The 21,169-nt window shown below is 34.5% G+C and overlaps 1 protein-coding gene and 1 long non-coding RNA gene across 2 annotated transcripts; both read right to left on the reverse strand.

Moving 5' to 3' along the window:
- Positions 1–803: 803 nt before the first annotated feature.
- Positions 804–1,352, reverse strand: LOC116777020 (uncharacterized). The gene is made up of 2 exons (XR_004353980.2): positions 1,086–1,352; positions 804–1,018 (listed from the first exon to the last, which is right to left on the reverse strand). It is a non-coding gene; the product is annotated as an uncharacterized LOC116777020 (long non-coding RNA).
- A 6,737-nt stretch (positions 1,353–8,089) lies between these two features.
- LOC116777016 (phenoloxidase-activating factor 2-like) lies at positions 8,090–20,945 on the reverse strand. The gene is made up of 13 exons (XM_061529224.1): positions 20,830–20,945; positions 19,540–19,616; positions 17,835–17,915; positions 17,301–17,381; positions 16,535–16,663; positions 14,102–14,219; positions 13,326–13,432; positions 12,307–12,430; positions 11,578–11,695; positions 10,787–10,892; positions 10,085–10,266; positions 9,852–10,016; positions 8,090–9,714 (listed from the first exon to the last, which is right to left on the reverse strand). Exons 1-13 carry the CDS (start codon positions 20,919–20,921, stop codon positions 9,547–9,549), a joined length of 1,548 nt encoding a protein of 515 aa, XP_061385208.1. The 5' UTR covers positions 20,922–20,945; the 3' UTR covers positions 8,090–9,546.
- Between the last annotated feature and the right edge of the window lie 224 nt (positions 20,946–21,169).

The following is a 21,169-nucleotide window of genomic DNA, read 5'->3' on the forward strand; positions in this document are numbered from 1 at the left end:
GAGGCAGAATGCGAAAGCGACCCCTCGTAGCTCCACGTATGGCGGCTGGGGGTAACCGGGGGGGTTTTAGCCGGTAGGAGTCCGGCATAACCACACACCTCCCTCGGGGCGTGTATCCATGAGGATTTCCCACCCGTTAAAAAAAGGCATATATTAACATATATTTAAAATTGTATTTGTTAATTATATATTTATTATGTCTATTCCGTTCACAATTTTTATGTCTCAATTTTTCTAGAAGCTCAAAAGATTCCGGCTCCAAAGTGAAGTGCTTTTGTCAAATCAATTCATTCAGTATATGACCAATCTTTACCTAGGCATTGCTACAACCAATCTAGACGTAGACTGCGACGTACAAAATAGCATTTTTCTTTAAATTCATAATATGATTAATTCCTTATAGGTTATTTTGAAGTCAAAAACTATTTGTTTGTTGTCAAAAAGGTCCAGATTCTCTGTCCACATATAAATTATTGATATGCCAAGAATGTTTAAAAAAATCAAAGTAACGGAAATGTGACTCCGGACCCACGATCTTGACGTCTAAGACCACAATACGATGTAACTTTTTAAATTTTTAGATCAATTTCTGGCTGGAAGCATTTGTAAAGTTTTTAGAAAACATAGCATGAATAGGGCACACTAAAATGTTATTTAAATCTACTAACCTTCTCTTAATAGGACACAAATAGTTAAAAAATTAAAATTAACGAATTTTTAATTAAATTTAACCATTAGATGTAACTATTAAAATTGACAGAAAAACTATTTTTGACTCATAAAAACTCCCACAAAAAAGCGTCTCGTAATAAATTTGTTTTAATAAATTACACAAGAGACGGGAAATGTTTAAAATTAACGATCCTCCGTTTTTCGGGTATTCCAGCTCGAAGAGCTTGTATTGCTTTCATTGACATCGTGAATGACCTCCTATATGTTTTATCGAATTCCAAAGAATCCTTTGGTAAATTTTCAAGAACTTCATGCAATGCGTTCCCCGATATACCTACAAGTGACTCTAAAATACAAAGGATTTAAATTTTTATTTAGATATAAAAATTGCATTAAAAAAACAATTGACTTACGAAGAAAATAAAACGTAAAAATCAAACAAAAAGCAATCGACATATTGTTCCATTAATAGAAAATTTTCCTAGAAATACTGTTGAGAAATGCTCGCTTGTTAAACTAATGTTTACAGCGTTAGATGGATTATTAATTGAGCGTGGGATTACTGTACATATGTCACAGGTCAAACAAATAATTATGTTATAATACAAAATGTCCGGTTATTATAAGTAGGAATATCATGCTATTAGACCAAACGTTTGTCTGAAAGACCGATGTTTATTTTCTGTCTGTGAAAAGAGAAGGAATCGTATAAGGAGCGTCGCTTTCTCGTACTTGTATAATTAGAAACTATTTTGAAATTGGCGTGTCGTTTGGTAACAAAGGTGAGTATGTGGGTGAACTCAGAACTATCGCGTTATTGTTTATGTTAATATTGTTATGATTTTATCAGATTTTTAGTGTATGTATATTTTGGTTGTGTCGGCATTTTTCTGATATCAGAACTGTCAATACCGTAGTGATGAACTCCGAGTGAAATCAAGCGAAATAATATACAGAATAAACGTATTTTCTGTTTGCTAGAATTCGTGGATACTGTACTGGGACCTCTTGGAAGTGACTTAAAACGTACACTGAACTGCGATTACTGGAATCAATCGTGGATCTACAACTACAATACCAATTATTGGATTGAAGGTTAGAATACACGAGAACAACAAATCTTTCACTTAGTGTTACTTAATGAGATCTAAGATTTTCGCGAGTATTCATTTAAATGAAACTAGTATTATTCGGATTTACTACGCGGATTTTATTATTTAAAAACTACATAATCCCGACGTTTCGGTTACTTTGCAGCAACCGTGATCACGGGCAGACGAGACGTCGGGATTATGTAGTTTTTAAATAATAAAATCCGCGTAGTAAATCCGAATAATACTACTTAGTGTTACTTGTTGTCAACATCAATAAATCTGATATCTTAAATAGTGTTGCCAATTGAGAAAAACATTTCTATTATATTGTACTATTCCAAAAAGACGAAAGGGCAATATAGCTTATCTGAAATATGATAAATTAATTGTTAAAGAGAAACAACAGCCAATAGAAAAGGAAGAGGAGTATATGCTTCACCCTCTCTAGATAACCAACCAAAAGAGCAACAAACCGTAAACACAGCGAAGACAAACAGGACATGCTTTTGTTTTAATGCGACATAGATCCAGCTGTCTCTCAAACATGTCTACAAAAACCAATAGCAACTGAAAAACGGCAGACGGAAACTAAAACCAACCAAAGAGACTGCACATAAAGGAACTAAAAAACAACGAACTCCGCCACGCCGGCTGGACCTCGAGGGGGAAGCGACCACAACTATCGAACATCTGATGACAACAATCACGAAAAAATAATAGTTTACATAGCATCCCTCTATGTACTCACCAAGTGGAAAAAGAAGAAAATGTCAATGAACTGATATATGCGTTAAAATCTATCAAATGAAAACAAAAAATTTAATCGATTTTATTATGACCAACAGAAGCAGCTACTTCACAAACTACCGTCATTAAAAATGGAAAAGGTAACAGCTGGCCGTTGCGCCTGGCAAACAGGTCTTTGAAAAATAGATAACCAAGCAACAAATAATAGTCTAAATTTATTTATATCTATAGTGTTTACGATTTTAATGTTAGTTCTTTACACAAGTTTAAAAATCCTCTGTACTAAGTGTTCTGAATAAAGGCGACTACTATTATTTTTATTATTATATTGTTGTTTTATTGGCTCATTGCTATTTATCAATAATATAAAAATAAGTCGGGTTTTCTTTCCTGTCACTAAAACTCCAGAACGCACGAACCGATTTTCATGGTTTTGCATTCGTTAGAAAGGTCTCGGGCTCCGTGAGGTTTATAGCAATGAAAATTCAGGAAAAAATTCAGGAGAAAAGCAGGAAAACAGAGAAAAATAATTTTACATATACATTGTGAAATTGAGTTTAAAGTTATTCGTTTCCTAACAGTTCAATTGGAAATAAAGACATAATATAATAAGAGAAAATGCCCGATTGAGACAACACGTGAGTACACGAAGATCGTTGGCATCATAGAGTAGGTTGGTATTCCAATATGATCCCACTGCGAACTACAATGATGATGACAATTTATGTACTCGTAGATATTAGACCAATGACGATTGTATGCCCCCATTGCAATGCGTTAAAGTTTAAAAGAATAACGGCTGAATTGTGCTGCGCAAGTGGAAATTTCAAACTGGATCCTTTACTTACACCACCACAGCCACTGAAACCATTGTTCGACGGAACTGATCCCCATTCCAATCATTTTCTTCAACGCATCCTTGAACGCAATAACTGCTTTCGAATGACTTCCTTTGGAGGTAATATCATTAGAGAAGGCGGCTTCATTCCGACTTGCAAGTTAAAAGATACAACACACGACCAACCACACCAGCACAATCAATTGCAACACGTAACAACTACACATACACCACACACTACATCATCACACGAACCGAAGTCACACCGTCACATTCTTCAAAAATAAGTAAATAAATAATCCAATCTTAATTGCTTGCCATCTCAGATACAAGGACAAATATATCATTTGCATGATTCAATGGTGCCAACACCAGGTGAACAACATTAACTTCTGCAAATATCTCATTTCGTCGAAGGTGGATCAGCTGAATGTGCGGTGCAATAAACAGGGAACACAACAGTTAAAGAGACGAATTACTGATCAGGTCCAAGCATTTTTTGACGCTAATAACGCTGTGGTTAACATGTTAAAAACAGCATTGGAACGAATGCCATCGGATACGCACAAATTTGCCATAAAAGCGGATAGTACCCCAACAGGTGAACGTGTGCCAAGATTCAATGCACCCATCGTTGATGATGTTGCTGTATATATTGTTGGCGATCCAACTACATCGCGAGACATTGTCGTTCAGCGAAGAAGCAATAAAGCATCGTGACACATCGTTTGTACGGTGTTACAATATCCAATCATTTATTGGCAAGGGCAATACGGATACAACACGTTATAGATGGTCGATCCCATTACAGGTACAATTCACACTCAGTTATTGCTATTATTGGTTTCCATTAAAATTCCATTTAATTTTGCATTTTCGGGCGTATCAACGAACAAATATCAAAGCGCAATGAATTACTATGCGCATCGTATGATTCGCACAAATGAGGCGAATGTCATTCTGAAGTACGTTCGCTACTCCAGCAATCCGCTGTCGACATGTATATCAAAGTCGAGACCGAACGCCTAGCGTTCACCTGATTCAATCAGGCAAAGCTACGATCTGAGGACGATATACACTTGCGTGATGCTATTCATTCAGATGGTAATGTTCAGAATATTCGACGCCTCCCGATTCTCCCATCGTCTTATATCTGAAGCTCACGCCACATGCACGAATACGCTCAAGACGCTGTGACATACGTGCGAAATTATGGGACTCCGGAGTTTATCGAGTTTTATTCGTAATTTGAATCCACCGCGACTTTGCAACGGTACTCGACTTGCGGTGAAGAGACTTATGATGAATATGATTGAAGCAATTTTCCGTTAATAATTAACGGAAAGTAGGCAGGTGAGTATGTATGTTTTCCTCGATTCCGACTGATCTGGCCATTAACATCGGACAGTAAATGTGTAGCTTTTTCTTGACAGAATTTATGCATTACTTTTTTCCAAACGACATCATCATCATCAGCCTATCGGAAGCCCACTGCTGAGCATAAGCCTCTTCTCTCATGGAGAAGGTTTGAGCATTAATCGCCACGCTTGCTCAAGACGGGCTGGCGATTTCAAACTTATAATTTGATATTATAAGTCCAGGTTTCCTCACGATGTTTTCCTTCACCGTCCCGTCAGTGGCGTCTAAATACTGTTAGAAAGTACATATGACTATGAAAAATCACATTGGTACTTGCCAGGTTTCGAACTCGCGCCCTCACGCATGAGAGGCGGTCCTTTAACCTCCAGGCCACCACGACTTCCAAACGACAGAAGAACGAAATTAAATAAATATAGAAGAGAAGAAAAAGAAAGGAAACTGAATGGAAGCAAGTTTAAATACTGCAATCACTAGGGTTTTGACTAAAGAACTTTCTTTAAGAGAAGCTTCGTTACGTTACAATATACCAAAAAGTAGTTTGCATGACAGAACTTCAGCATTGAACCGTGGGCGAGAAGTGACGTTTTAACCACAAATCAGTACATTCAAACAACCATTTTCACCAGAGTATGAACAAGTTTTAGCAGACCTCGCTAAAGATTTAAAGAAACAAATATGGAAAAGCCAACTAAAAAAATAAAAACCAAACCAAAGTAGTGAAAGCCAAAAACAAAGGGAAACAAAGAAGAAGCAAACTAGCCATTAACTGAGTCATCGCAATCAGAAAAAACTACTAGCGTAGGTGTGCTTAGAAGATAACGACGAGGACTGGATGCCATGCAGCAGTTCACGTGAGTGGGCTCCTGAAACTTGTGCCGACATTCCAGAACATTCAGAGACCTACATATGTGATCATTGTCAGATGATTTAAAACTGTTCGATGCTAGGGGTTGGAGTAAAGTCTGTCCTGTACTAGGCGCCACTTGCAGAGACTGCGATTATTTTTACCAAGGTTTAGTTTAAGATTTTAATTATGTTCAAACAGAAGTTGCAAATTTGCTGTTTTAATTTGATTTCAATGTTTATTAAGTTAATTAAGTTGCCAATAAGGATACGGGTTTTGAAATAGTTTTTAATTTTTTTACAAAAAAACCTTAAGTGTCCGTCACTGGGGGACTTCCCCTTACAAGTTTTTTTATTATCATACGTTTATTAACTGTTCATATTTTTATCACGAACACTATTAGAGATTTCTCTTTAGCTGCAACACCGAGATTGCCCTCCAGAACCCTCGTAGGGTATTTATATCTTCAATTTCAAGGATATAGACGTATATACCTGGACATAATTTTATATAGACCTTACTTACATTATGGTACTTGTGACGGAACGTGAAGAACACTCCAATTCAATTAACTACCTTGCGAGTATTCTTGCAACAAGATAAAACTGCAAATGTTTGCGAAGCAGTTGTCAGACATTGGAAATAATAAAGTCGTAGTAGACAACTAGACGGGATTCATTCCATGACCCGCAGATTTCTACCAGATCACAACCTCAAAAGGGGAGCTTATCCAGCGTGTTTTCCAGATATAAAGCAACAATTCAATAACCATTATTGGCTGGGTGTAGCAACATAGTCAGCGAAAAATAAAGATGTCGAGGATCTCAATGCCGTCCATTCAGAATTTCCTTCCGGGACAGTTGGTTTCCTTCAAATCAGTCAATACCGTTATGAATCAGGATGACGTAGACGACTATCCTCCGGAGTTTTTAAATTTACTAGAATTGCCTGGATTACCACCTCGCAGTTTACAATCAGAAGTAGGATCAGTTGTCATTATGCTGCATGACATTAATCAACAACGACTATACAATGGAACAAGGCTGGCTGTGAAAAAGTTGATCAATAACATCATTGAGGCAGTAATCATAAAAGGAAAATACAAAGGAGAGGATGTCCTAATCCCGCTTATACTGATGATTCCAACGGTTTCTCCATTAGATTTCAAACGTCACGCTCACCAAATAAAACAAAAAATTTAGTTTATCAGAGAGCTTTAAATTGATTAACAGACTCAATCCTTACTAATGTTATAAATTCAAAAGTAACTCTATCTGTCTGTATGTTACGTTCTCACGCCTACACCGCTGAAACGATTTTCATAATTTTTGATGTAGAAATAGATGGAACTCCGGAGAAGAACATAGGCTACCTTTTATCCCGATCCTGGAATTAAGCATTTTCACCGCGAGCGGGAGACTGGGCTACTAGCGAGCGGTGAGCGGGGCGTGGGCAACAGGGAACAGAAGATGACACTAACGGGCGTAGGACGTTGTTAGACTTATACGATCTTTAAGATATTTCATTGCGACGAATATGCTTTTTTCACGTTTTATAATACCTATTGTTTTAGTTTAGCATAAATTTAAGAATTTACGTCTCTGATTACTTTAGTAAAACCATTTTATTCAGCTAAGAAATATAAGGCTAAAATGGGTGGGGTAGACATGGCCGATTGTCTGATTTCGGTTAGTCCAGCAAGAAGTAGGACAAGAAAGTGAACTGCAGGTCCGTAACTCATGACAGACCCAGCTATTCGCAAAACGTGGCTACTATATGAGAGGTTAGAAATAGGAATAGGGAGTAAGTTCCATTAAAAAGATACAACAATTGAGATTAAAATGCAATCCGCTGAAATTGTTTTAGAACAATATTTTGCTTAACTCAATCTTAAAGAACATGATTACAAAGACTGACCTTTTAAACGGCCTATAGATAAACTAGGCATAGCACCTATACCATCAAAATTGAGACGCTTACTTGGTCCAGTCTGGCTAAGCAATTTGATGCAGCCTCGCTGGTGCAGCAAAAGGGGCTATGAAAATGCTCTTTGTCTAAATCCGACAAGGAATTATTTCAAGACCTTTAATCTCCAAGAGATCAATATATACTATTGTTATGTTAAATTGATAAAAATTTTACTGTGATTTCGATCTAAGTAAATTATCAATTATCTGGTACACAAGTAACAAGATATTTTTATTTGAATGAAACTAATATTTTTCGGATAAACTACGCGTGATTTATTTTTGGTAAAAAACTACATACAACTAGATGTCACATCTCGTCCGCCCGTGATCACGGTTGCTGAAAAGTAACCGAAACGTCGGGACTACGTAGTTTTTTACAAAAATAAATCACGCGTAGTTTATCCGAAAAATATTTGTTACATTTAAATTACTAAAACTCGCGAAAATCTTAGATCTCATTATAAGATTTTTTTAATTTATTGTACAGATACCATTGTCTACTAGTGTATATGTTTGTTGGGCTGAAGTTCATTCAAAGGCTGAATTATATCTATAAGAAAAGATATTTTATTTTGCAATAAAGTACAATAATTCCTTACATGTTGTTTAGAGATATTATAATGATTTATTTTTGATACAAAATATACCATCAACTAATTTTAAAATTGTTTTCATTATCTTGTAAAAATCAATTCACTCCCACAGTAGGTACATAATGTTCTCAAAGATTTTTGTCATAAAAAGGTATTATACATTATAAAAATTAACAAAACATTGGGAAGAGAATCTCACTTCAAAAATAGCCAAAACAGTGCCACATATTTTTGTACCGATCTCAAGTACTATTTTTGTCATGTACTCGAGTACAGCCGGCAGATGCAATTTCTGCTATAAAAAAAACACAGGACCTACGATGTAAAACTACAACAACACATTATACAATACTTCACTCGGTCATACCAACACTGAGAAGAATAAAAAATGTATGTATATTTGATAGGAATAAAAAACATTGTTTAATTTTACCCCAATTTAAAATCAAGAATAACATATTTTATAGATTTTATTTATCACACATATTGAGACATTAAAAATTATATATTTTATATATAAAAATGTCTTTTTTTTTTTTTTTTGTATTAAAACTATGAAGGCACATATCAATCAAATGCTATTTGTCAATTCAATTAATACTTCTCGGTTCTATGACCCTTGTAATATATTGTGATATTAAAAAAGGCGTATGAGCCACTTAAATGCATTGAAAGTATCTCATGACCCTTTTGGGATGATCTCGAAATAAAAAATTGCAATATCCTTAAGTTGGTAAACTACTACCCAATTGGGGCCGTTTGTAATTTATGTTTGAGAATATTTTTTTTAATTAACAGGTAAATGCTCGTGTATAACTTACTCCGTTAATATTTCTCTGTGAAAATTCAGTTTTTTACACTTTTTATTGCAATTTCTGCCAAGTAAAATAAGTGTTTTAAACTTTCGCGTTCTTTTGACTTTGACATATCACATTACAGATAACGCACTGTAATTAGTATTACTTATACATTATCTTTTAGATATAAATTTTAATTCGAACATTACATATATACTGAAACAGAAAAAAATACATATTTTTATTTTAATGTATAAAATAATAAGTAATTTGAGTAAATTTTTTTACATCTTGAAAATTTTTCATACATTTGAACTAATCCATAGTACATGTGTATTAGTCTTTTTTTTATTTTATTTTTTATCTGTGATAGATATAATAAATATTTAATAAAATCACACTACAAATGAATTTATATTCAGTATGCATAGTAATTATATATATTAATGTTTTTCAAACAACTCATTGCTCAGCTTCAGAATGTGTTTCCTTCAGTTTGGGTGACACCAGTGGAATTTATATGCAGTAGCACAGCTACTGACTTTTTATAATTTATAGCCTTCATTTTTATTAATCTGAATTAATATCTATATAGTCGACATGAAACAGTCTTATGAGATATATGTTTCCGTGGAGAGCCCTTCACTAGCAATAATAGCGTCAAGCCAGGGCTTCAAATAGGGAATGTTGACGTAAACACTTGGCACATCCTTACTCCCGCAACCAATCCCGTACGCAACCATCCCAAATACTTCATAACGTGTGCTCTCGTCAGCCATCTACGATTTGAAAAAAGTTTTACACTAAGACAATATTTGCGCTGTTATATTATACGAATATTATTTTAGCTAACAGACAATTTGACAACATTTTTTTGATGATTTTAGTCTAATGGCCGAAATATTTAATATATTACCTGCACAGGGCACACCAGAGAGGACCCTCCGTCTCCACGACACGTGTCCACGCCGTCTTCACCTCCAGCACACGTCAGCGACTTGTCCAGCCGGAAGAAAGGTCCCAGACGTGTTTTGCGCAAAAGTGTTTCGCATCTCTCAGGGTCCACGAGCGGCAAACGTACCTGGATTCAGGTTAAATTAGTTTAGTACACGCCTAATTTATACAGATAATTTTGATTTTTTTGCTCACTTTTTTAAGTATGACTGCGTAAACATTTTTCTTCTTGAAATTTGCGCCCCATCCCATACTGAAACACAAGGTCCCTGGCGGAGGCATACTAGCACCGACGCAAGCGACGTTTATATTGGGTGATCCGTTCAGTGAGAATGGGCTCTTCAGGAAAAGCACAGCGATATCGTTGTACAGCGATGCTATTGATGAAAACATGCGAAAATTATGAGTAATGAGATCTAAGACTTTCGCGAGTTTCATTCATTTGAATGAAACTAATATTTTTCGGATAAAAAACGAGGTGTCATCTCGTCCGCCCGTGATCACGGTTGCCGAAAAGTAACCGAAACGTCGGGAGTGTGTAGTTTTTTACAAAAATAAATCACGAGTAGTTTATCCGAAAAATATTAGTTTCATTTAAATTATGAGTAATCGCGTCATTTTTATGTGTAGCTGAACAAAATATTTTATATCCAGCGCACTTGATGGCTATAGTAAATAAAATAATTTTTTAAATTTCGAACGCTGAAATAATTTTTTAAATTTCGAACCCTACAGAATTATTGAGTGGACTTTACCTTGTTTTTCAAATTACCCAGCATGGACTAATGAAAATTTTTGCCGAATATGAATCTCGTAAAAAAAAAAAATATGGAACCGCCGAAAGGTCAAAGAATCTGCAGTATCGAAATACTTCGAGGTTAAGTTTGGCGAATTTACCTCTGAAATAGTTTGCGTGTATGATTTTTTTGCTGACGTCCCTCTCTTGGTGTTCGAAGAGTTCATAAGTGGTCTGAGTGTCCCACTCCCCGGCGCGGCATTTTATCTTAACAAAGAGGAACCATTAAAAAGTTTCTCCTATTTAAACGACTGGACCAGTATATTTTTTAATTTTTCTCGTACATTTCCTTCAATATACACTGTTAAAAGTAATCGAGAAATTTGTAAGTAAATATATAATGTACATGTATTTACACTGATCAATTATATATTTTTTTTGGGCGATGTGTGTGTGTAAAGAGATCTAACACTTTCGCGAGAACTCATTCGAATAAAACTAATATTTTTCGGATTTACTACGCGTATTTTGTTATTTTCGTCATCTCGTCCGACAGACAACTCGTTTGCCGTGATCACGGTTGCCGAAAAGTAATCGAAACGTCGCGTCGGAAGTATGTAGTTTTTTAAAATAATAAAATACTCGTAGTAAATCCGACAGATATTATTTTTATTTACACGTATTTATGTTCTTTGTAATGTGTGTAAAAAAATAAAAAAAGACTATTCTAGTTACTATCTTATGATAATTTCAAATAAAATATATATATATGGATATACAATTTTTACTTCATCTAATACGACGCTGTAATAAAAAAAATTTTGATAGTTTTCATGATAGTTTAATTGTAATGAATAATGAATAAATAAAATCTTACTTTACGAAAGACAAGGAAATCATCTTTATATCAAAATTAGGAGTTTGTTTGTTAAGTATTTTTTCAATGAATCACCTGGTGAGGATTGTACTGCTCCACTTTATGAGCTGCTGTGACTACTACAGCTGGATGTATCAGGAATCCGCCACCCAGGTAGTCATTCTTCGACCATTCTTCAGTCTCGTTTCGATTTCTTGAAAATATAAGATAATTGGCCATAAAGCTCATAGAAATCTATACTTAGTCCAATAGACGAAACTTCTCGTCATTCCATGGATTCACGAGCGGGTGCCGGCTCCATCGTCGCAGGGAGAGGAGCTTCAATAGTGCCTGGGACTTGCGACCAAGGTGTAGCTTTAAGGCACCCCTATCTAACGCTCGTTAAACGCTCACCTCCACCGTCCAAGCACCTTTCTCTACCTAACCAAATTTGAAAAGAACCTACTAGGGCTGCCTTCGAAGTACGTTCTAGGAATGGATTGATGTTGGTTCTGGACAGGCCCAAGTCTTTTAGTAGGTTGTAGACAGATTTAGCTGTCATACCTCTCGCTCCCACTTCTACCGCGTACAAATATATTTGTATCGTATTAAAACATACGAATGTTTAGCATTTTGCCATCGATGAGCTACGTTAAAGTATAACGTGAGATGATTTCTGACTAAAAAACTGTTAACGTTACGTCTGCAGTGAAAAGATACGATTTCTTGCTAATTATAGTTTCAGCATTCCCCAATAGGCTCCTAATAGGCCCAATATTTATACAAAAAACTCAAAAATAATACCATTCGTAATAAAACACTCACCTAATAACGGCTATCATCCAGGGAAAGTCGCCGTAATTGGCATAAATGCCGTCATCAAGACCAGCTGTTTCTCTCGTTTGGAATATATTAAGTGCTGGATTATTCCAACCACATTTTTTGGATTCTACGAAAACATAGAGATTATTGCTCTACAATTTATAATAGGTACAAAGTCGCCCTGAGCAGCGAGAAATTTTGACGTCTTCAGGGATTAAATTTTATCCTAAACTCGACGTCAAATTTATCGTTTTCGAAACGTATTAGCAAAAAAAAAAAACAATTGTCGGTGTTACTACTTACGATGGACTATAAAAAAAATAATAATAATGAAGTCCTTTATAAATAGAAATGATTTTCATTTAAATTTATCATGTTTGTATTAGTTCTCCGATCACAGATAACGTTTCATTCTCAATGAAAAAAGATATTTTTATTTATAAATAATGAAAATTATGAAAAACCGATAGATATAGAAACGACATATTTAAATAGTAGTTGTTTTTTTTTATTTTTTTTAGCGATTTGATGAGACGTAATTGTTGCCTATTGATTTACATTCAAAACTTAGAATCTAACTAAATATGTAAAATTCGTTCACTTACACATAGAGTCACTGCCGTACCGATATTAGCCTAACATAGATAAAGATCACACCAAGGAAACTGGATTCTAAACGTATCAAAAACGATGCACACACGCACACGCACACACACACATGCCAAACACGTTCACCCACAGAAACACAAACACATACACACACAAACACACGACCCTGACCGATAATAAAACCCCCGACCCTAACAAACGACCTGACGAGCTTGGAGACCTGGACCGATTTCCATCAAACATAGCTAAGAACAGTCTCGACGTAACACACACACCTTCCAAACAAAAAAAACCGCATTAAAATCGGATCATCCGTTTGGGAGTTACGTTGCCTCAGACAGACATACACACACAGACACGCCAAACCTATAACACCCCGTCGTTTCTGCGCAGTTGGTTAAAATGAAACTCACTTGCGGGAAGATCAGGCACTTTATCTTCCAATATGACAGGTTTGTCCTGGACTACGTTCAACACGCAGCAGACTTGTAGGTAGTGTGAGCAGGCGCCGTCTTTTAGCCTTACGGAGACCACAGATAAGAAAAATTATGTGTTTTTTCACAACAAATCAATCATAGATATGATATGTTTCTCGTATTTAATGATTGCTCATTGTCAAGAATTTTAAAATGTTAACAAAACTAATAATAAGTGAGTTTAACTACATAAAACTAATATTTTCGGATGATTACGAGTTATTTTTCTATTTTCAAAACTACATGCTCCCGACGTTTCGGTTACTTAGCAGCGACCGTGATCACGGGCGGACGAGACGAGAATGACAGACATTCTCATAATATAATAAAACAACTCGTAGTAATCAGAAAATATTAGTTTTTTTTTTAAATGAATACTCGCGATATTCTTAAATCTCACTTCAACGGTTCCTTAGTAAAATCAACTATTAAAAGAGGCTCTGAACTACGCTGAGGCTACACGTCTTTCAAGAATACGCGTGGATACATAATATTTTTATATACTTCGTCTAAAGCGGGTCGCAATAACCATTGCTGTGTCAGTTCAGTAACAGTTCAGAATTGTTCTGAAAAGTTTCTAATATATTAAACAAAAAACTAATTTTAATTTACGTATTTGATAGAATTTTGAACATTAGGCACTATTAATTCTCCAAACAAAAATTCTAAGGTAGAAAACGACTGTGAGCCAGCTGCGAGTGTAGATTGTTTACCTGACATCTATGAGCGAGTTGCCATCAGTGATAACTTGACCGTCGTCGGTGTTGCATTGATAATACAAGACACACACACCCGGCGTGCCATCGTCCCTCGTGCAATTTATATTTATATCTGCGACAAATACAATACTCGTCTAAATCATCATCTTTATATATATGATTATGTACGTGTGTACGTCACTGAACTCCTAAAAGGCTGGAATTATTGGAATGTATCATTTTTACGGCGCCCTACACGGTTTAGATTCACAAACCAGCCCCACAGATGGCGCTGCTGACGATATGTAGGTTAGTTAAAATGAAGAGGCTGGAAATTGTTTTAACATACGTTATATATTTCTGTCAGAGTACCAAACCGATATTCACGGGCGGAGTCGCGGGCAAACTAGTTGCCATACGCAATAAAACGTCAATGATACGGTCAAAAGAGTCTGTAATACTCACATGCACCACATAATGTGCATTTATTTCATTAAATATATATATATATTTCAAAAAACAGTGTTGCCAGTTACGTAAATTATTAAAATCGTTAAGTTTTCACATTGTATAAAAGTATATTGTGCAATGGGCATCATTCTAGTAAAATAACTTATTTTTTCAAGCATAGTTAATATATAATATTGATAAATAAAGAAGTATATTGTCATAATGTCGAGCTCAAACAATTATTTTAAATGTTTTATTCCTCATATTAATACAATCATCATCATCATCATCAGCCTATCGGAGCCCACTGCTGAGCAAAGGCCTCTTCTCACATGGAGAAGGTTAGAGCATTAATCACCACGCTTGCTCAAGACGGGTTGGCGATTTCAATCTTATAATTTTAAATTACAAGACCAGGTTTCCTCGCGATGTTTTCCTTCACCGTCTGCCAGTGGTGTCTGAATACTCTTAGAAAGTACATATGACTCGGAAAAGATCACATCGGTACTTGCCGGGTTTCGAACCCGCGGCCTCACGTGTGAGAGGCCGGCTTTTAACCTCCAGGCCACAATATAAATATAGATTATTGTATTTTGGTCACGCACACACGCAAACACACACACACAAAAGCAAATTCAGATCCATATCCCTGTATACGTATATATATAACCGGTAAGAATATGAAATACGCTTTTAAGTAACATTTTTACTGTAATACCATATTTTTTTTTTATATAATTTTAACCGCACGTCATTTTCGTTCTTTTTAATTATATTACATATAATAATTCTCACAAATTGAACTTTAAATATTACGTTCTTGAGGAAAAAAAATTTTGGATACTTTTGCTAAATCATTTACTTCGACGAACACGCCTTCATTGGACATGTACAATTATAATCCCTATCAAAATCCAATACATGTAAAATTAAATTATAATAAAATACAGAAAAAAAAAAAAAAAATATATATATATATAATACTGGCTTTTTCTCGCGTCCCCGTCCGCGTAAATATTAGAATTGTTCTCTGTCACTACGGCCACGGTTTGTCAAATATTTTATGAGCTGATTATTATATATGAATTGTGAGTAGGTATCACGATAGAAAAATGTGGTGTAAAATTCAACTGGCTCAATTTCAGGATCGGGATTCGGGATTTGGATAAAGGGTCGCCTCTGTCCTTCTCTAGAATGCCATCTATATTCTATCTTTACACCGAAATTTATCAAAATCGATTCAGCAGTTTAGGAGTGAAAACTTAACAGACAGACGGAGTTAGTTTTGCATTTATAATATTTGTAGGGATTTCCACCGATGTATTGATGAATCACAATATCTATGGAACCATGAGGCGTAGAGGTTTGAAATTTGGTAAGAATATTCCTTTTGCCGAGTAGAGATCAACTTAGAATGGATTTTATATACCTATACATATAATATGAGACTTAACGAAACTGTCCCGTGCATATCATACAAATAAAACACATAAGGTCAAAAAAACAATTAATTGATTTAACTCAGAGGGATATATGAAAGGAAAATAGTAATTTTTGTCATACAAAATCATTATTTTACATATTTTTTACAGAAAACATATAAGTTTGATTATGTTGGATACGCTTATATCAATCAATCGATGGACTGTAATTATTTTTATATAGTTTACTAGTAAATTAAATAGCGTAATATATATAAATATATATATTTAGGGAACACACATTTAATTTTCAACCGATCCTTTAAATTTCCGAACGCAGCCCAAGTGACATTTAGGTATGTGCACTTTTTACGCGGGAAAGTATTTGCCGACGCGTTTCGTGTCTTTTTAAATTGAATTTAACCTATTTAAAGTGTTTCGGCTTAAGATAATATTTAGTTTGTTCTAGTTAATGTTTGATATGTTATTTAAAGTACTGACTTAAAACATAAGTATATTTTTTTAATGATTCTTTTAGAAACCTAAATATAATTTTCGAAACGCATCACATACATACCCGACTGATCCAAATTAACATCGTCTGAGGAATCTGTCGCGTTACTTGGTGAGTCACGTTTATTACTGAGGCCGTCTGCAGCGATCGTGTGTGATTGACTGGCTGTAGACTGCCCGGAGGAGAAGTATTCTGGGAAGTTAAAGATTACTTAAACATCGCTATAGTCATACTATTATGACATTTACTTATAAAATCAAGTTTCACGAATTAAATACTGAAAACGCTAAGTGTTTAACGAACGTGTAGTAAGGTGACAATGGATGTTGTTCTTCGATTCAAAATAATTTTATAGTTTACAAATTTTACAAACGTATAAAAGTTGGACATTAATAATAAACATGGCAAGCTAAGAAACGTGCAATCATATAAATATATATGATTGCACGTTTCTTAGCTTGCCATGTGTAGGGAACACACATTTAATTTGAACCGAACCTTAAGATTCCCGAACGCACCCGAAGTGACGTTAAAGCGATGACATCTGGTTTGCTCACTTTTACGCGGGAAAGTATTTTGTCGACGCGACTCGTGTCTTTGTAAATTGAATTTAACTTATTTAATGTGTTTTGATTTAAGATAATAACGAGTTTGTTCTAGTTAAAAGTACTGGCTTTATAATACAACTTTATCTTTTTAATAATTTTGTTAGAAACCTAAACGTATATATATATATATTTTAATTTATTTATTCTTTAATTCATGTTTTATCTCAATGTATAATGCATATATATTATTTACTACAATAATAAAACCTAGCATGACATACCAGCTATGACTTTCGCATCTGGATCCAAATTTATTTCACTTTCTTCCTTATCTGTAGTCGGTTGAATTTTCTGACGTGTCACTATAATGAGATAAAAAATATTAAAGAAATAAAGAAAGATGGAAGGAATAGGAAACGTAGGTTCAGAAACTGAATATAAATTTTTATTATATTCGTTCAATTTCAACGAACAACAACAGCAAAGTAACAAACAACATTTTTATTTAAGACCTCCTTGCTATACATAATTATAAGATTTATGAAAAAAAAAAAACAATAAATGTCAAAGGTGACGTGATACTTAGTTAAATCTTAAATATTTAATCTCATCACTAATTTTTATATGTAAAAAAAGAATTTACTTAAAAAAATATATCTCTCTTTACAAATTTATTTCACTAATTAATCATTGTTTTAAAAAATCCGATATTAAAAAAAAATTGTGAAAATAGCGACGAAAGCTATGTAGTAATATTTTATATGGCAATTTATTACAACTAATAGTTTTTGTAGCCAGTAATAAAATTAACTCACCGAAAGGTTTTGGGATAGGGTCCAAATTGAGTTCGCTGTCTGAATTCAAGTTAAAATTTTTTTTGTTGCCATTTGTATTTCCTGTTTAAAATAAAAATATATATATATTTAATTGATCCCCTTTATTTCGTTGTACGTCACAATGATATTAATTAAGATATGTATCTGAATTTTTTTTTTTATTATTTACCTAGTTTTAATAGTCAGCTTCTAATCGGGGAAAACCCTTGAAGATAACGAGGGTAGTCGATGTGTGTGATCACTTTAATGTTATATAATACGCAAATAAAAACCTACTTTCCAAAATATTGTGCAATATTTTGATTCAAAATTATTTTACTACGTGTTTCGATTACTTAAAAACGATCGTGTGCCTTGAAAGATGCGATGAAAGTGTCTGTCATTTAGTTTTGTTATCTGGCGACTGATGCTTGTATATTTTATAATTTCTTGCATATCCCTCCGCAGCAGTGGTTCCCAACCAGTGGTCCGCGGATTCCAATAGTGGTCCCCGGACGAATTTCAAACTCTCTTCAATTTTATTTTCTTAGTCATTCAATTTTTTTTCCTTTTTACATAGTGGTCCCATGCGAACAACAAAGAATACAAAGTGGTCCCATGTCAAGAAAAGGTTGAGAACCACTGCATGCACCACACACTCTGCAAGAACGCACCAGGGGTTCCAAAGGGTCCATAATCATGACAATAAGTCAGACAGAAATCTCTTATAGCCGTCACTTAATTAAATCTTTTGTTTAATATCATGTTTGAAGGGTTCCTAATGTTATTAAATTAAAATCCACTTTCACGCAAAGGAGAGTGCCGTGGGACTATCACTAATAGCTCGCGGGCGTGGTTGGTGGCTGAGTATCGCTTCTGAGCGTCATGCCATACATGCTGGATATCGACTCTCTCTCTTTCCTGACTCTCTCTGTTTCTCTCTGGCCTTCTACGAGCACGTCATCGTAGACGCGGATGTGAAGCGGAGCATGAGAACGATTATTCCGCTGATCCGTCCCGTCGGGGAAACCGGTTGGTAGAAGGGACCCGTTACCTTCATGTCCGTAGAGCAGGAGTGATAGCGAGATTTGGGAAACCCTCTCTCCTCATATAGATCTACACCGTAATCTCACTTTAATTAAAGTACAACAGATAGATACAGACATTAAGACATTCTCATCTCGCCTGCACGTGGTTACGGTTGCTGCAAAGTAACCGAAATGTCGGGAGTATGTTGTTAAAAAAATATATATAAACACGTAGTAAATACGAAACACGTAGTAAAATATTAGTTTTCTTACATTGAGTACACGCGAAAATCTCAGTTCTCATTGATTAGAGTACCCATATTATAGTCTTGGGATATTCCGCCACAGACTTCGTGATGCTTTGATGAGGTCATGACTGACCGTTGGCATTTCATTTGTAGTCCCACTACTATCACGGGAGTCCTAAATAACTACTGACTCGCCCTTTAGCTTGAAGAAAAGTTATAAATCGCTTCCCACAAAAAAAAGAAGCTTTTATAGACAAGTCTTCATTTGCCAAAACTATGTTATAAAAAAATAGCTTTGATTATGAAAATGATTGTAATTTTGCAAACATAGCAACAGTTAGAGACTACGTTCTGACTATATCGAGTAAAATCTCCGTTTTTGATAAACTATTATTAAAATTATCTACAAATAATAATTTTATTACATACCTTGTATCGATCTTTTTGACGTCTCAACATCGCTTTGGGCAGCTGAAGTTGTACTTAACACAAATAATATAAGAAATCTGAAACGAATATATATATATTGTAAAAAATTATTAAATTAACATATGTTTATATCAGTTAGGACACAAATGTGATATACTAGCTTTTGCCAGTGACATCGTTCATTCTTACCCATTCGATTACTAACACGTAATATACTTATACAATTAAATAAATCGCTTTCTCCATTTAGTACATAAATGAGGAAAACCGAGGTATTTGATAGTATTAGTATCACTTTTATATTATGGAAACGGGTTTTCCTAAGCAACTACCCACTATCCGAATGAATTGAACGTAGGTCGGGGCTTAGTTTCTGAACAGGAATTTGCCGATTGACAATAAGAATTTATATCACTTAAAAATTTTGCGGATTTCTGAACTGAAATTTTATATAAGTTGAACACGTAATTATCAAATCGACCTCAATAATAAATTTACATTTTTAAATGTAACTTACAGTTAGTTTTTCGTATGCTACAAATTTTTATATATACATAATCCCGACGTTTCGGTTCCTTTACACCAAGCGTGATCACAGACAGACAGACAGACAGAGGTGAAAGTGTCTGTCGGTTAATCTTTTTTTTTTTGTCATCCACTGACAACGATCTATTCTTTAACAACTAGGGATTATTTAGGTAAATAATATTAATAAACGCGCAGTATTAGAAAATCATAAATTTCATCCTTAATTAATTCTTTATAGATCGAATTAGTTATTCGCAGATGCCTGGTCTTACAATTATTTGGAAGCTATTTATAACCTTCCGTTTCACAAACGAAAATTACAGATAACGAATGGGATTGTTATCGACACTTGCACGATCGGGAGATCTTCAAAAGACTGGGCCTTTTAGAGGTTGTCAACGATGGCAATATTAACATAAATAAATAAAATAATCGATTCTTACATTATAAGTCAACAATGCAAAATAAAAACGAGTATATTAACAAATAAAAAACACAAGCTAATTAAATGAGCACAAAACTTAAATAACGAGAGTCCGGAGCTTGGCAGTATAAATGATAAAAAGGCCCACGTCAAACGTCACTATGACACAAAAAAAAAAAAAAAAACAAAAACATAAGTAAACCAAACAATTTAAAAGTTCTTAATTATATTATAATTAATATATCATAAGTTATTTTTATTATAATATTATTTTAATATTGAATTCACAGTTGTATATTGTACGTCACTGGACAAGGTTGTTGGGTTTTTACGCTTACCTATACATAGTTGTACACGTCCGTCCTCTTCGATGGCGCGCAGCCCACTGACTACTGAGCATTGAGCAAATGTCAAGACATTGTCCGCTCATTTTGTGTATTTTCCTTGTTTTGTTATACAAAATATTCGTGTTTAAAAACAAGTATATTATGTTCATAGTTTATGTTCGTATATATCAAAATTATATCTCAAAATAAATAATTCTCATTGTGATATGTTTATTAATTTATTAAACCGATAGATGAGAGCAGAAGCTGTATGCTTTGAACTTTTTATAATAGGAAATAGATTTTTTTTTTTTATTTTTACACGGATACGAGTATGCAAATTGCAAAGGTG

Source organism: Danaus plexippus (genome assembly GCF_018135715.1).
Source record: "Danaus plexippus chromosome 29 unlocalized genomic scaffold, MEX_DaPlex mxdp_37, whole genome shotgun sequence".
Lineage (NCBI taxonomy): Eukaryota > Metazoa > Arthropoda > Insecta > Lepidoptera > Nymphalidae > Danaus > Danaus plexippus.

Excerpts from the sequence above, each read along its gene's own strand:
- LOC116777016 (XM_061529224.1), bottom strand. The coding sequence starts at position 20,921 with ATGAGCGGACAATGTCTTGACATTTGCTCAATGCTCAGTAGTCAGTGG. Across the intron at positions 13,433-14,101 it reads AACTCGCTCATAGATGTCAG|GCTAAAAGACGGCGCCTGCT; the intron begins GTAAACAATCTA and ends GGTCTCCGTAAG. Across the intron at positions 11,696-12,306 it reads TGGATGATAGCCGTTATTAG|AAATCGAAACGAGACTGAAG; the intron begins GTGAGTGTTTTA and ends TATATTTTCAAG.